The sequence below is a fragment of the Oryctolagus cuniculus genome, chromosome 3 (assembly GCF_051225735.1).
Source record: "Oryctolagus cuniculus isolate XC-2025 breed Fujian yellow rabbit chromosome 3, ASM5122573v1, whole genome shotgun sequence".
Taxonomy (NCBI): domain Eukaryota; kingdom Metazoa; phylum Chordata; class Mammalia; order Lagomorpha; family Leporidae; genus Oryctolagus; species Oryctolagus cuniculus.
This window is the reverse complement of record NC_142869.1, coordinates 157,853,891-157,869,923: the sequence shown is the minus strand read 5'-3', so window position 1 is coordinate 157,869,923 and position 16,033 is coordinate 157,853,891. Positions and strand designations below refer to the sequence as shown.

Below are 16,033 nucleotides of genomic sequence, written 5' to 3'. Positions count from 1 at the left end.
CATGGGCTTTTCAGCCAGATCCGAATGCCTTTAGGGCTGATTCTGAGGCCAGAGTGCTGTTTAGGACATCTGCCATTCTATGAGTCTGCTGAGTGTCTCACTTCCCATGTTGGATCACTCTCCCCTTTATTTATTCTATCGGTTAGTGTTAGCAGGTACTAGACTTGTTTATGTGCTCCCTTTGACTCTTAGTCCTTTCATTATGATCAATTGTGAACTGAAATTGATCACTTGGAATAGTGAGATGGCAATGGTACATGCCAATTTGATGGGATTGAATTGGAATCCCCTGGTATGTTTCTAACTCTACTATTTGGGGCAAGTCAGCTTGAGCATGTCCCAAATGAGTGAGATCCCAGTGGAAAGAACAGGTCTTCAAAGAAGGAGGTACCTTTCTCTGAAGGGAGGAGAGAACCTCCACTTTGACTATGACCTTGTCCAAACAAGATAAGAATCAGAGAACTCAGAGGGCTTCCATAGCCTTGGAAACTCATGACTGGAGCATAGGGAGATTACTGATGCCATAGACAGGAGTGTCAATTGGTAAAGTCAACAACAGGAGTCACTGTGCACTTACTCCTCATGTAGGATCTCTGCCCTTAATGTGCTGTACATTGAGATTTAATGCTATAACGAGTACTCAAACAATATATTTCACTTTGTGTTTCTATGGGGGTGCAAACGGTTGAAATCTTTACTTAATGTATACTAAACTGATCCTCTGTAAAAAAAAAAAAAAAAGAAATTATCAACTCCCAACTTGACTCTCACTGGGATTAAACATGACAATAGGTCTGATCTGATTTCATCATCATTTAAAAAAAATCATCTATTATTTTTCACTTATGTTTCTGTGTGGGAGCAAACTGTTGAAATCCTTAATGTATACTAAGCTGATCTTCTGTATATTAAGATAATCGAAAATGAATCTTGATGTGAATGGAAGGGGAGAGGGAGTGGGAAAGGGGAGGGTTGTGGGTGGGAGGGACGGTATGGGGGGGAAGCCATTGTAATCCATAAATCATACTTTGGAAATTTATATTCATTAAATAAATGGTAAAAAAAAAACAAAAATAAATAAATAAATAAATAAATAAATAAAGGAGGGAATCCTGATTGACTTTCATAACTTGCTGCTCTCTAATGCTGACTCGATAACAACTAATTTTAAGCAACCTGAATCACCATGCCAGGGATGACATAACAGATTACCAACATACCCTTCCCTTCTCCACAAGGTTAGTTATCATGACGATCACTTCCACGTTGTGCTCCCAAATCATTCTCCAAAAATCTTCAGCTGTGGACTTCAGTGGTCCTTGGGCAGCAATATAAGCCTTTGGTCTGTTGTATCCCTGAAGAAACAAATGACAAATGTTCATTACTAACTGATTAATATGATATTTAAAACTGCATAGTACATAAGCACTTTCTTCCTATAAAAGAAAATAATAAAAAACCTGCAAAGATGGAGAAATTTGATAGTACTAGTAAGGTAGTGATTTCTTCTTTATGATTTTTGTAAAAATATATAGCAAGCATTCTGTTTGCCTTGAGACAACCACAACTTTATGCATGTTTTATTCCAAGTGTATTTAATCCAAGTCTATTTACAATACTTAAAATATGCTCCTTAATTGTCCTGCCTTGAATTGTATCATTGGCAATGGATCTCAGTTAAGAAATCTCTGGAGATATTCTCCTTGGTGATACTGGGCAGTGTTAATTATTAATAGTTATCCTAGCTTCCCTTTGCTGAGCACCCATTGTTGGACAAGATGCTTTATAAACATCAACCTTAATCCCATCTATGCAAAATGGAAACATTTCGGTTCAGGGATGAGGAAATTGAAGCTCAGAGGAGTTAAGGGACTTTCCAAGGCCCATGGCAAATCAGTGGTCAAGATGGGAATCAAAACCAATTCTAACTGCAGAGCTCATGTTCATCTGACATACATAATACTGTCTCCTCTGGAAGCATGAAGATCTTGCCTGTAACAAATGCCTTTAATGCTTATGTATTCACTCCTTAGAATGCAAGATCCCTCATAGCATTAACCTGCAGGCAACCAGACTTTGAGGTCAGTGTTAAGAGCACAACTAAGTTCTGTTGACATTTAGTTGATCACGGTGAGAAGTCAGTAAGTTACTGACTGGTGTACAGTCTCCGAAGAACTTTCACAAGTTCCATAAAGCTGGATTCCTGTGGTACTCCAGAGTATGAAGGCTAGTAACTGGTTTAGTAATTGGCAGTTCTACCATATGAATATTTCAGTCAGTATCTTCTATATGCACAGCATTTTGCCAGGAGCTACGGAAAATTTAAAATAAGCACTGTTGCTGCTCTTCACATTTAAGGGGTTATAAACCTATATGTAAACATATTTACCTTGTACATTATCAGCCTACATTCCCCTCTTAATCAGGAGATAAGCCAAGTACAACAATTTGTCATTCAATCTAAAATCCTTTCATCATAGGACCTCTTGGAAATTATTTACTGCTGACTTAAATTTTATCATCTATTAAGTATCATGTACTAAACACCAGTATTTGTATGACATCATAGTATAATGAATTCAGAGTCTAATATAATTTCTACAACATTTTCAGTTAAAATGTGCTTACATCAACATAATTGGCATTGATGTAATCAGTCAGTTTGCCATCTTTTTCAGCAAGTTGTGCAAGCTTAACCCTGCTATGATCATCTGTAATAAAAAAGAATATATATTTCACTGTTGTGCAGACTACTTTTCAGAATAAAGTTCATTTATATCTGTATCATAATTTATCTCATGCAATTAAAATGAGTACAAAAAATCAGTTATTCTAATAAGCTTTTGGGGATACAGAAATTACAAAGATAACAAAGAATTAGGGTCTCTGCAATCAAGAAAATTTCTAAGGTAATAGGTGAGAGGAGAACATTTACACACAAAGTTTTGTGAAGGTGTTGAGAGAGAGGTGCTAAATACCAAGGGAGATACAGAGACAAGAGCTATCAGTCTGGAATGATAATAAGTTTTCATAGAGGTTGAACCATGAGATTAGCATCTTAGATATGTTGTTCTAAATGAATACTGCAGTTGTGAACAGTGGAGAGTCACTCACAGAAGAGTGATGGGGCCTTAGAAACCAAGATGGAATTCAAGAGATATAGGGGATTAAAAACCTAAATCTAAGATCCAATACCATCAAATTATTAGAGAACATTGGGGAAACCCTTTAAGAAATTGGCATAAGCAAAGAAGTCTTGGAAAAGAACTCAGAGGCACAATCAAAGCCAAAATTGAAAAATGGGATTACATAAAATTGAAAAGTTTCTGTACTGCAAAAGAAATACTCATCAAAGTGAAGAGGCAATTGACAGGGAGAAATTATTTGCAAACTATGCAACTGACAAAGGATTAATAACCAGAATATATATAAAGAGATCAAGAATGTCAACAATAACAGAACAAACAACCCAGTGAAGAAATTGGTAAAGGACTTAAACAGACATTTTTCAAAAGAGGAAGTCCAAATGGCCAACAGACACATGAAAAAATGCTCAGGATCACTAGCCATCAGGGAAATGCAAATCAAAACCACAATGAGGTTTTAGCTCACCTCAGTTAGAATGGCTTTCATACAGAAATCAACAAACAACAAATACTGGCAAGGATGTGGGGAAAAAGGCACACTAACCCACTGGTGGGAATGTAAACTGGCAAAGCCACTGTAGAAGACAGTATGGAGATACCTCATAAATCTGAATATAGACCTACCATATGACCCAGCCATCCCACCACTCCTGGGAATTTATCCAAGGGAAATGAAATCAGCATATGAAAGAGTTATCTGTACCCCCATGTTTATTGTAGCTCAATTTACAACAGCTAAGACTTGGAACCAACCCAAATGCCCATCAACTGAAGACTGGATAAAGAAATTATGGGATATGTACACCATAAAATACTACACAGAGGTTAAAAAAAATGAAATCTTGTCATTTGCAGCAAAATGGATGAAACTGGAAAACATCATATTTAGTGAAATAAGCCAGTCCCAAAAAGACAAACATGATATATTCTCCCTGATCTGTGATAACTAATAGAGCACCTAAAAGGTAATCTATAGAAGTGAAATTAGCACTTCAAGATGCAATGATTTTGAACAGCCCTTGTCTCAATTGTTGAGGAACAGTTTTTTCCCCCATACAATTTGTTGAACTCTTTACTTAGTATAGAGTTAATCCTATGTATATAAAGTTACTTGAAACTAGATCTTAGGGGCAGGCGCTGTGGCACAGCAGGTTAAAGCCCTGGCCTAAAGCACCAGCATCCCATATGGGCACCAGTTCCAGTCCCAACTGCTCGTCTTCCAATCCAGCTCTCTGCTATGGTCTGGGATAGCAGTAGAAGATGGCCCAAGTCCTTGGGCCCCTGCACCCACGTGGGAGACCCAGAAGAAACTCCTGGCTCCTGGCTTTGGATTGGCACAGCTCTGGCCATCTGGCTCCGTTGCGGCCATTTGGGGAGTGAACCAGCGGATGGAAGACTTCTATGTCTCTACCTCTCTCTGTAACTTTGTCTTTCAAATAAAAATAAAATAAATCTTAAAAAAAGAAACTAGATCTTAGTAAAAATTAAGAATGAGAATAGGAGAGGGAGGAAGAAGAGGAGTGGGAGAGCGGCTATGGTGGGAAGAATCACTTATATTCCTAAAGCTGTATTTATGAAAAGCATGGAGTTTGTATTCCTTAAATAAAAGACTTCTGGGGATGAAAAGAGATACGGTGAATATAAAGGAGAGTAAGAACGAATAGATATAAATAAGAAGTGCTATACAAAGATAAAAAAAGAGAGTGCAAGTTCACAGGGAAAAATCAGTAAGATTCCATCAATGAAAAACAAAAAGCCAGGTAGCTTCTCATTGAGAAGAAAGGGAGAGGGAACAGGTAACAAAACAAGTGGAACACAGCAATACAAAGAAGGCATTCAACCTGTGCTTTATAAGACAACACGAAGAATGCTAAGAAAGGAAGGAAATGGGTAAGGTAGAAGAAAAAGAACATCTAAAGAGAATCTCATTTGGTTAGTAAATCCACAAAAAAGTTTGCAATGAGGGTAGACAGAAACAACACGACACAGATGTACATAGTCCCAGCATCTGGAGGAAGGATAGGATGAAATTGGAGCTTGTTTTGTTGAAAGGGAACAGATGCCATTAATGGAAAATGATGTAAGCTGGAGTGCTATTGCTCCACGAGTTGTCTCATATAAGTTATTCCTGAAATAGTCACAGGAAGTCTGCTGTCAGATGACTTCAGGACAGTGTTCAAGGGCACAGCAATGACAACGACGATCAAGTCAGAGCTGAGTGAAGGATATACTTACAAGCGACAATGTTTATATAACGGTTCTTGTGCTTGTTGTCTGGATGGTTGGAGCTGTCTGCTGTGATGCCTAAGTCAGCAGTACAGCTCTGCACTTCCTGTAAAAAATTGCATGCATGCCATTTGAACATGTGTTCTTTTGAACACAGTGCCTTAAAATATAATAAGGAAGACAAAACAAAGTAATCTATCCAAAAATTTTTTTTACATGTTACAACTACTTCTTGGCTATAAAAAAATGCAGTGAAATAATGCCTTACCTGGTAAAACTCTTTCAGTGTCTAATGAGGGAATGAATGCCAAAAAAGTAAAGAAATCAAATTCCACAGCACACGACAAATGAGAAAAAAAAGTGTTTATATTAGGTTTACAATGGAAAACTATGATCATGCAATAAATACATTCGTCAAATACTAACAAAACAGAATGTTTCAAACAGTTGCATGCAAATCAAAATGTCTAACAATTTGAAATCTTAAAATTACGTAAAAGGAAAAAATAACACTTTTTAAAAGGGGACAGTGATGTAATAATATGATGAACTTTTAAAAAGCAAATGAGAAAATATCACATTATCTATGACACATTTTGCCATAATAGATGGATTGTGTTATATTCAAATATAATTTTATTTGTCTACTATAACACTATTTGAAACTCTGAATTAGTGATACTTTAAAAATATTTTTGAGTTAATTTAAAGCATAAATAGCTTCCTATTAGGTGGTTTGTAACAGATTTGGGTTGTCAAAAATTACAAGTCTCCTCAATTTCTAAAATCACAATACTCTGTCACTTTGAAAGAAAATTTAAGTAATATTCAATATTTTCTATATATATTTGATTAGTAGACCTTTTTTATTTAAACCTCAATGGGCACACAAAAGTTATTTTGTCAATTTTCTCTTAAAGTGAGTTAAAATGCTTCTCAGATATTTTCTATCTAAATGTATTAGTTCATAAATTATAATTATTTAGTATTAAGATAATATAACTTAATTATAGCTTCTGAGAAAGTATGGAACATAACTGTGAATCTGATGCATTAGCGAATGGCCCAGCCTCTTTCTAAATAAGTGTTTAAAGTCTCTTTTGCAACAAATCAACTGAACAATCAAAACCAATTAATACAGGAACCACTTAAAAGGTGTAGCATTATTAGTTACTAAGCTAATTATTAAGTTAATAAGATGTTTCTTTGAAACAGACTATGTTATAAGCAGCAGAATTAAAATAATCTTGAGTAAAAATATGAGATTATTATATTAATTTAATTATTGTAGACTGATTAACAATATTCAAAATGATTTTATAGAGTAAGCACCATAAATCTTCCTTTGTATATGTGCTGTCACCAACTCTGACTATAAAATTTCTATTTTTGCTTTTTTTTACCATTTGGAAGATTAAACCCATATTTGACATATTTTCCCTACTGCAATTACAGTTTTGTTTGATGTTAGCCTAATAATTTCTCTCTGTTGGCAGGGAGTTGACATTGACGGTGACAAGTAACCTCTAACTTATGGTAAGAAAAATATAATTTAATGTTTTAAATATGTAATTCTTCATAGTATTTCACTTTACCTGGCGTTACTATACACTGTTTACTTATTCAGTGTAGCTACGATTTAAATTTTCTTGGGAGATTAAATGAACTGGCGTCTAGTATTTTAGATTTAAGGTAAACATACCACAATTTACTTGCATTTCTTGTAATTTCTTAAAGCATCTTAGTCCAGCATTTTCCTGTCGTAGTATATCTGGATTGGTTTAAATCCTGGGCAGTGGTGCTGGGTGCTGTGGGTGGTGGGTGCGGATTCTGTGATCAGACTCAGAACTCAAGGCACTTCAAGGGTGCTCAAGGCGCCTTGGGGTTCAGGGGGTCATACAATACCCTAGGAGCTCCCTCTTGGTGAACGGCCAGAGAGGAGGCTAAATACTGCCTGATGCAAGAACAGTGCAAGGAGCTCCTGTTTTTAAATCACAGACCTGGTTTGAACCCAGCTTTGCAATGAACCAATTGTTAATGAACTTCCATGGAGCTTGATTTCTTCAATAATAGGAATTAAAAAAAAAAAAAAAAAGAACTCAAATTACTCCAAGATTTGAAGGTTGAACGTGGAAACATTAGTCTGATGACACAATAGGGGGTGTCCACTAATGGTAACTTTCATTTTTTATGTCTGTTAATAACTTTGGGCTTATGCTTTTTCTATTTCAAAAAGTCTGGTTAGCTGATAATTCATGACAAATTTACAGTAAAACTTCCTGTTCCTATTATCTAGGAATATATAATAGAATAGCACTGGAATATTTTTCACTGGTTATGCAGTCCAGGGTTTTTTAAGGAATGCATTTTGTCTTGAGAAGACGTGATTTTACCTTATATCATGAAAGTTATCTAATTTAACTTTTGTATTTGCATTGGAATAATACTTAACAATTAAGAATATGTATGTAATCTGACTGAAAATCATGAAATTTAGTAGCTCAGTAGAATTTATGGAATTTAAATTAAAATAAACTGGTGTTACCCATCTCAATTTTTACAAAGAGAATACCATAACTCAAAATTTTATGGGAGAGAATTAATCATGTTTTTATTTTTCTACTGGTACAATTTGTTTTTTTTTAAATGAAAAATCTATTTTATAAAGTTTATGATGACTATGACACGACACACTTCCTAAACACATAATTTGGAAACTAATATTTTCAACAGAAGAGAAAATGGTTTCAATGTCTTTAGATCAAGATATAGTCTACTGCTGAATCTTAAATTAATTATTTTCTATTTTACTTAAAATATACATATTAAAATCATACCTCAAATTCTTCAGTAAACCCATTACTTGCATGTAAGTCTGCAACATGTTTTGGGAAGTGCTTTATTGGAATTGCTCCAACATCATCTAAGTGAATTAAAAAATCTGTATTAGAAAGTATAATTTAATAGAAATAAATATGCCACAACTTGAAATTCTTACAATCCCAAATAAATCTTAAAGTTCAACTGTTAAGCAACAATGATCAATTTTCTCTAAGTCTATTACAATCACCAGATGCATTTTAGAAATGCAATGTGATCAGGAATTTCTTTTCCACCTATACTTTAATGGAAATATAATTTGTAATCAATGTTAGTTTATAATTACTCTCCTAAAGGGGCACCTCTGTTTATCTGTTTATCAAATGGACTGTATCTCTTCAAGTACAATTTTCTTTAACGTGAGTGGGGTTTCCATATAAAGACTGGGAAAAAAAGACCTGCAGAAACAATTCAATTATAGTGCAATTAATTAATGGATGTAATCTTATCATTGTAACCCTAAGGTCAATGAGTATCTTAGTCAATTTTACCATGCATCAAGCATAATATACAGTACAATTTCAGTTTTATAGAATAGTCCAAATTAGTGTCTTAAAATCAATTTTAATACAATATATACATTTAAAACCTTTTTTTCCTTCTCTCTAAAAATGATTTATTTATATGCAGGATAGTCATTAAGGATGATGACAAAAAACTTTGAGACTTTTCATCTGTAAAATTTCAAGAATTCTAACATGAAAATATGCTATGTAAACAAAGTCACTGGATCTGTTAATTAATTGTGAAAGGGCCAAATTATTTTAACTGGTTCAATTTTTTTTTCTTTTCCTGGAAAGACTTTCTTAGACTAAGCACGTTACTAGTTCACAGTATGCAATTTCACAACTGATTTCTCTGACAAGGAAACATCAAACACATTTCGCTAGAAACAGTTATTTTCATCAACAGATGTTCAGCATTTAGGCCATCTAATACTTTTAAGCTTCAGTTACCAAGAATTTGTTGATAAAAAAAATAGAATCCATCTGTTCTCCCTCTCTTAGATGAGTGGACTTGAATGCTAAAATTGAATTAGTTAGTCCAACTTAAGGTACACTAGGAAAAGGTGTAATTCCACCTTCACACCCACTGAAGGATCTTGCCTGGAAGTAGCTCATATAATTAGATAAGAAAACAGAAATAATATGGCACACCTAAATCATTAGTTCTTACAACTGTCCTTCAAATCCGAGGATACCCTGCACAATCTCCTTTCATAAGCAGACTACTACTTACATTTTTTTTAAACTTTTAAAATTTATTTGAGAGATGGGGGGCAGTGAGGAAGCTCTTCCATTTGCTGGTTTACTCCTCAAATGCCTACAATGGCTCTGGGCTGAGAACCAGAAACCAGGAACTCAATCCCACATGGGTGACAAGAACCTGATTACTTGAGCCACCATTTGCCTCTGAGTCTGCACTAGCAGCAAGCCGGAGTCAGGTGCCAGAGCCAGGACATGAAACTAGACACTCTGATGTGAGACACGGTGCCCTCACCAGCATCTGGACTGCCAGTCCAAATGTTCACCCATCTTTTCTGTTGTATTAGTCAAAACTTTCAGAAGAGAACATCTTGGAGAACCTGAATCTCTGGAAATGATATAAAGAGTCTCAGCCGGTTAAAAAACAGCTTGTATGAAGTGGCTACAGAGGTGAATTTCTGCATTTGTATTCCCAGTTTATGGCCTTCTATGTCCTCGACCCATCCTCTATTTCCAGTGCTTCCATAGTTCACATATTTCTAGACAACTTCTTTTTGTTAGTACTTTTCACTGAGATTTTATGAAATGTTAAATAAGTGGCTATGATTTTACTTACAGGAACTCTATGGTCAATGAGTATCTTAATCAAAATGATTCTATAAAACTTTTGGATATTGATATTCAGGTAAATTTTGATAAAAAATAGTCAATGTTTTCCCAAATATTCAACTGCCCAACATCTTGACACTTAAAGTATTTCAAACAATCATATATTATTTGTGTTCATTAGTTGCCACCGTGACTACTACTGTTTTATAGCTTTTTCCTAACGTGCTTATTAAGAAGCTTTCTTTTCACATAAATTCAAATATTCAGAAAGGAAGTACACTTTATTTTTGTTATTTTCTTTCATGCATGTTTATTGAATTGATTTGGTCTGGCTTTGTTGCTTAGGTTTCCATTAAAGGAATAGAAGAGAGTGAAATTCAGCATTGTTCTTAACTAATATTCCATTGCAATAAATGCTTATATCTTTAACATATTACTCCTGAAAATTATAACTGTGCCATCTCATTGGTGTGATTAAGAATGCCTTAAATGAATGAGAGCACAATATGATCCAAAGTGCCTGATATAATGATGCAATAAATATTTAGGTAACATAGATCTGTATTAAGCTGCATAACAATTACTAGTAAAGTATTCCAATGAACCGAAACCTTCTGATGTTGTTTCTCATTCACCGTCTACCAGCTACTCATGATTGCACTTTAGGCTATTACCTGAAATTGGGAAGATAGGTGTTGGAGGTGTAGATATTACTCGAGGGGATGTACTGTCCTCTAAATAAAAGTGTGCAGTTTGGAAGCATTTCCTGGAAATAAAAGAAAGCAATTTATACTACAAGCTGCCATGGACAATAAGACAACCTCTGAACTGCTGGAAATTTATGGTGGAAATACTTAAAACATAAGTGGATATATACCCAGAAGGAAGATTGTTGGGTCCAAATCTATTTTAACAAGCATAAGACATTAAACAGTTTTATGGTCTCCAAACTTAATCTGTCTTAGTTGTGTGAGGGGCTGAAGAGAGAGCAGGTATCAGACTTCCTGAAAGCAGGAAGGCATTTGCAGTTGAAGCTAGCCCCAAATGACACTTCCCTGATGAAGGAAACCTTGGGGCCCTAGGTCCTCTTCCACTGTTGCTACAGACCAAAGCGAAGAGTGGAAAGGAAGGAATACCCAAAGCTGTGCACTCAACATTTAAGTGACCATGTCCTTCTGACGGCTACCGAAAGGCAATGAGCTAAGGAAATGAGAGCAAGGCTATGCAGAAACAAGATTCTCCAGGGGTAATATTTGGATGAGAAAGGAAGGAAGCTCTATACTGCATGATGATGTGGTAGTGACAGACTTTGGTGAGGAAATAATCAGCATGCAACCAAAATCAGGGGTCATTTTCTTTCCAGCTCATACAAGTGCTGTTGCCAAGCATTTTGAGAATATGAGCATATTTAGAATCAACAGTAGCTATGACCTACGGTGTCACCTAAATCTATTTTCATTCAGATAGTAAGAATAACAGCTGGTAACAGCAAACCACAAACTCCTGAGAAGATCAAAGAACCAACTGCTGCTACACAGTAACACAAACCATGCTTAATTTAAAAAAAATTAGATAATTAAAACTGCTAATGACACACTCTGATGGGGGCAGTTTAACTTATCTGAGTATTCTTCGTAAGTAGTTAAAACAGAGAGATCTGTTGGTGTGAAAATGTCAATCTCACTTTTCATTTGAAAGCTTCAAAGTTATAAAGTTATTTATTCTAAGTTTTAATATAAATTTGTTCTTATACAATTATACTACCTACATATAAATATTTTTCCAGCAAATCAATTACATGTGTAAATTTCTTGAATGGCTTCCCACAGCAATTAGAATGCTATTCAATTATTTTAGTTTTCAAAAATAATGTATTTGAGAGGCAGAGAGACAGATTGTGTATGTATATACGTTTCTATCTTCATATCTACGTACTACCATTCACTAGTTCACTCCTTAAATGCTGCCGATGGCCCCGGGGCCAGGGTGAAGCTGGGAGCAGAGTACTCAAACCAGGTCTCCCACATGGGTGGCAGAAGCCTAGTTGCTTGAGCCATCACCCGCTGCCTCCTATGGTGCACATTAGCAGGAAACTGGAGTCAGGAGCAGGGCTTGAACCTAGGTATTCCTAACCAGTATCTTAAGTGCGAGGACAAAAGTCTTCTCCTTCCACTATTTTGGCAAGGGCTGTACTATTTTCATGACCAATCTTCATGTACTTTAGGAGCTTCATCTCCTAAACTTCTCTCCCCTACTCATCGGCTCCAGCCCACCCTGGTTCTCTCCTTCTCCCTTGAAGATGTCCTTTGGCAGGGCTTTGGTGTTTGCTGTTTCCCTTGTCTGCCCTCCTCCTTTCAATCACTTTTGCATTTGCCCAAACATCTCTTCCTCTGAGATCCCGCAGACCATGCCAGTGAAAGTGTCAGCCCATCCCACTGAGTCACTATTATTTGCCCTTTGCTCTGCTTTGAGGCACTCATCACTATCTGAAATACGGATGATCTTTAATTTGTGATGGAGTTAAGTCTTGACAAATCCATCCTAAGCTGAAAGTGTGATAAACTGAAAGTGCACTTAATATCCCTAACTTATTTAACACCATAGCTCAGCAACAGAGTACACCATAGAATATCAGTTGTTCACGCTCCTCATAGTGTGGCTGACTGGGAGTTGCAGCTCATTGTCACTGCCTAGCACTGCAAACATGTTTCATTCTACATACCACTAGTCTAGGAAAAGCTCAGTATTCAGAATTAATGGTTCCAACTGTATATGTATCAATTTTGCATCACTATGAAAATGAAAGACTGGGGCTGGCATTGTGACTTGGTGGGTGTGGATGTTGCCTGTGATGCTGGCACCTCGTATGGGTACTTGTTCATGTCCCTGCTGCTCTGCTTCCAATCCAGCTCCTGGCTGGTGGCCGGCATATATCAGTGGAAGATGGTCTGGATGTATGGACCCCTGCTACCCAGGCTCAGGACCTGGAGGAAGTTCCTGGCTCCTAACTTTGGGCAGGTGCAGCTCTGGCCATTGTGGTCATCTAGGGAGTGAATCAGCAGATGGAAGATCTCGATTTTTCTGTGTCTCCTTCTCTCTCTCTGTAACTCTGACTTAAAAAGTAAATGAATAAATCTTTTTTAAAATAAAAAACTGTAAGCAATATCATCTTTTTTTAAAAAGATTTATTTATTTGAGAAGTAGAGTTACATAGAGAAGAAGAGATAGAGAAAAAGGTCTTTCATCTGCTGCTTCACTCTCCAAATGGCCACAATGGCTGGGGCTGAACCAATCTGGAGCCAGGATCCAGAAGCTTCTTCTGGGTCTCCCATATGGGTTCAGGGGCCCAAGCACTTGGGTCATTCTCTACGGCCCTCCCAGTCCAGAGCAGAGAGCTGGATCAGAAGAGGAGCAGCTGGGACATAAACCATGCTGGTACTGCAGGTGGTGGCCTGGCCTACTATGCCACAGTGCCAACCCCAAGTCATAACATCTTCAGTTGGGAACTGTCTGTTCTACCACTTATGCGTTTATTTTTTGATATGTTTATAGCTCTTTTCCCCTCATCAGAAAGTAAGCAACACAGACAAAAAAAAAAAACTTTTTCTTAATTATTGCAGTGTTAATCCTCAGTGCTAAGAAGAGTGTTTCTGTTGATTACTGATGCCATAAACAAGAGTGTCAATTTGTTAAGTCAACAACAGGAGTCACTGTGCACTTACTCCTCATGTAGGATCTTTGTCCTTAGTGTGCTGTACATTGAGATTTAATGCTATAACTAGTACTCAAACGGTTTTTTTCACTTTATGTTTCTGTGTGGGAGCAAACTGTTGAAATCTTTACTTAATGTATGCTAAACTGATCTTCTGTATATAAAGAGAAACGAAAATGAATCTTGATGTGAATGGAAGGGGAGAGGGAGTAGGAAAGGGGAGGGTTGCGGGTGGGAGGGACGTTATGGGGGGGAAGCCATTGTAATCCATATTCTGTACTTTGGAAATTTATATTCATTAAATAAAAGTTTTAAAAAAAAGAATAAATAAATATTGAGGCAAAAATCAAAAAAAAAGAAGAGTGTTTCTGATATTGCAGGTACCCCCAAATGTCTGTTCAGTGATTCGACTCTTATAAGTAGGAGTATTGTATATTTAAATAGTTTATTTATAAATGTAATGTCACAAGCAAAACAAATGAACCCCAAGTCCCTAAAGTAATCAGGCATAGAGCAAATATTAGTCTTTTGCTGTGATTTTCCAAGATGGTGAGAATACAGATGCAGACAGAGAATAAAAGAATATTTTGAAGAAAGAACATGCATTACAGAATGGATCAAAGATGTGTGGGTGTGGAATGAAGTTTAAAGGAACCCAGCATGAAGTTCATATCCTGGAAAATGGAACAAGTCTGGAAAATTGATGAGGAGTGGGAGAGATGAGGTCCCATGAGTGAAAAAAGCAATAACAAGTAAAACCTGTCCTACTGAAAGTTCATGTGAACAGAATTGAAACAAGACTAAATAGAAACTACAGGAAAAGCTTGGCTTTTCTGTGCAACAATGGGTGCAGCATGTTCTGACACATTCATATGAAAACACTGGGCTTGAAGTATGCTTTTAAAAAAATCATGCACAATTTTTTTTTGGAAAGACATAGAGAAATCTCCCATCTGCAGGTTTACTTTCCAAATACCCACACACGGCTGGGCCAGGTCAGAGCCAAAAGCCTGGAACTCAATCCAGGTCCTCCATGTGTGTTGTAAGGGACCCAACCACTTGAGCCATCACCTGCTACCTCCCTCAGTGTGTACTAGTGGATGCTAGAATCAGCCTGAGACAGGACAACTTTTAATCACAAAATATTTGGGAGGGAGATGGGGTATTTAGCTGGAGAAAAGTGGACGAATGAATGGATAATAGAAGGTGTGACAGTTACTCTGAGAGAATGGCAACAGGGCAGTATCTAACAGAATATAAAAAAGGAAGCAAAAACACATTAGCCTTAATGTTTACAATGTTGCTAGTACTCATTGCACTAACTGGGCAAATATGAATTCTACCCTTTCCAGCTATTTAATCAAATCTCTGTTGAAGACAATAACTGGCCCAATATTGCTACTTGGCAGTAATTTCCATAAAGAACCTTAGAAATAATATTGAAAAGCTTGTTGCTGGTAAAAATTAAAATAGTGTAGGCTGAATTATGAACGGAGGATGTCTTTATATTGCTTAGGTATATTTTCCAGAGCAGTCCTATGTAGGAAGTGACACTGGCTTAAGATACAATTTTGTTCCAAGAAGCCTCCAGCCTGGTTGGCAGCTATCCTCACTGACCCATGACTTTGAATTTAAGATCAAGAGAGAATTCAAATCACTTTTCTTCCCACTCCTCCCAGTCAAAACAATTATATCTGTGGAATGTTCTTTTCTACAATACTTTTGATGTTGTGTTATTTTGCTGAAAAGTATTGACTTTTTAAAGCCCTGACTCTTAAAGATCTCAAGAATTTTTCCCTTTTCCTTTAAAAATAATTATTGGAATATTTTCCTTGTTGAAGTCATTTTGCATTTCTTAAACCTATGGTTTAGCTTATGTAAATCATACCTTAAAACATCTGGAAAATTATTTCAAGGCATATTATTTAATGTATGACAAGATTCAGTATCTATAGTCCATCTGTTCTGTATAAGCAGTGAATGTCTTCACATCTATGTGCTAAGTGTTGATAACTATGGCTCCTGCTAATTATCACTCAGCCATGATGAGAAATGTGATGACTGTTTTAAATTTGTAGACATAGGTCCTATCAATCAATGGTAATCTGATTATTCAATTTACACTTTTTCACATAATACTTAGAATTAAAAGCTAGAAATGTGTATTATTTCATTTCTTAGTGTCTTCATACACATCTGAAACAATAATAAGCCTGCTGCATTCACTCACAGAACCACTAAAGAATACATGACTG

At 36.3% G+C, this 16,033-nt stretch overlaps 1 protein-coding gene across 5 annotated transcripts in view; it reads right to left on the bottom strand.

Moving 5' to 3' along the window:
• Positions 1–16,033, bottom strand: part of PTPRZ1 (protein tyrosine phosphatase receptor type Z1) — a 200,020-nt gene that overhangs the window by 24,505 nt on the left and 159,482 nt on the right. For 3 of the 5 annotated variants that reach the window (XM_051848907.3, XM_051848909.3, XM_089329485.1), the window contains 6 exons: positions 10,741–10,832; positions 8,210–8,295; positions 5,641–5,661; positions 5,382–5,478; positions 2,629–2,711; positions 1,221–1,355 (listed from right to left, as the gene is read on the bottom strand). In XM_051848907.3, coding sequence (XP_051704867.3) covers positions 1,221–1,355; positions 2,629–2,711; positions 5,382–5,478; positions 5,641–5,661; positions 8,210–8,295; positions 10,741–10,832 — 514 coding nt within the window. The remainder of the gene's footprint in view (positions 1–1,220; positions 1,356–2,628; positions 2,712–5,381; positions 5,479–5,640; positions 5,662–8,209; positions 8,296–10,740; positions 10,833–16,033) is intronic. The other 2 variants (XM_051848908.3, XM_051848910.3) reach the window with 1 other exon arrangement.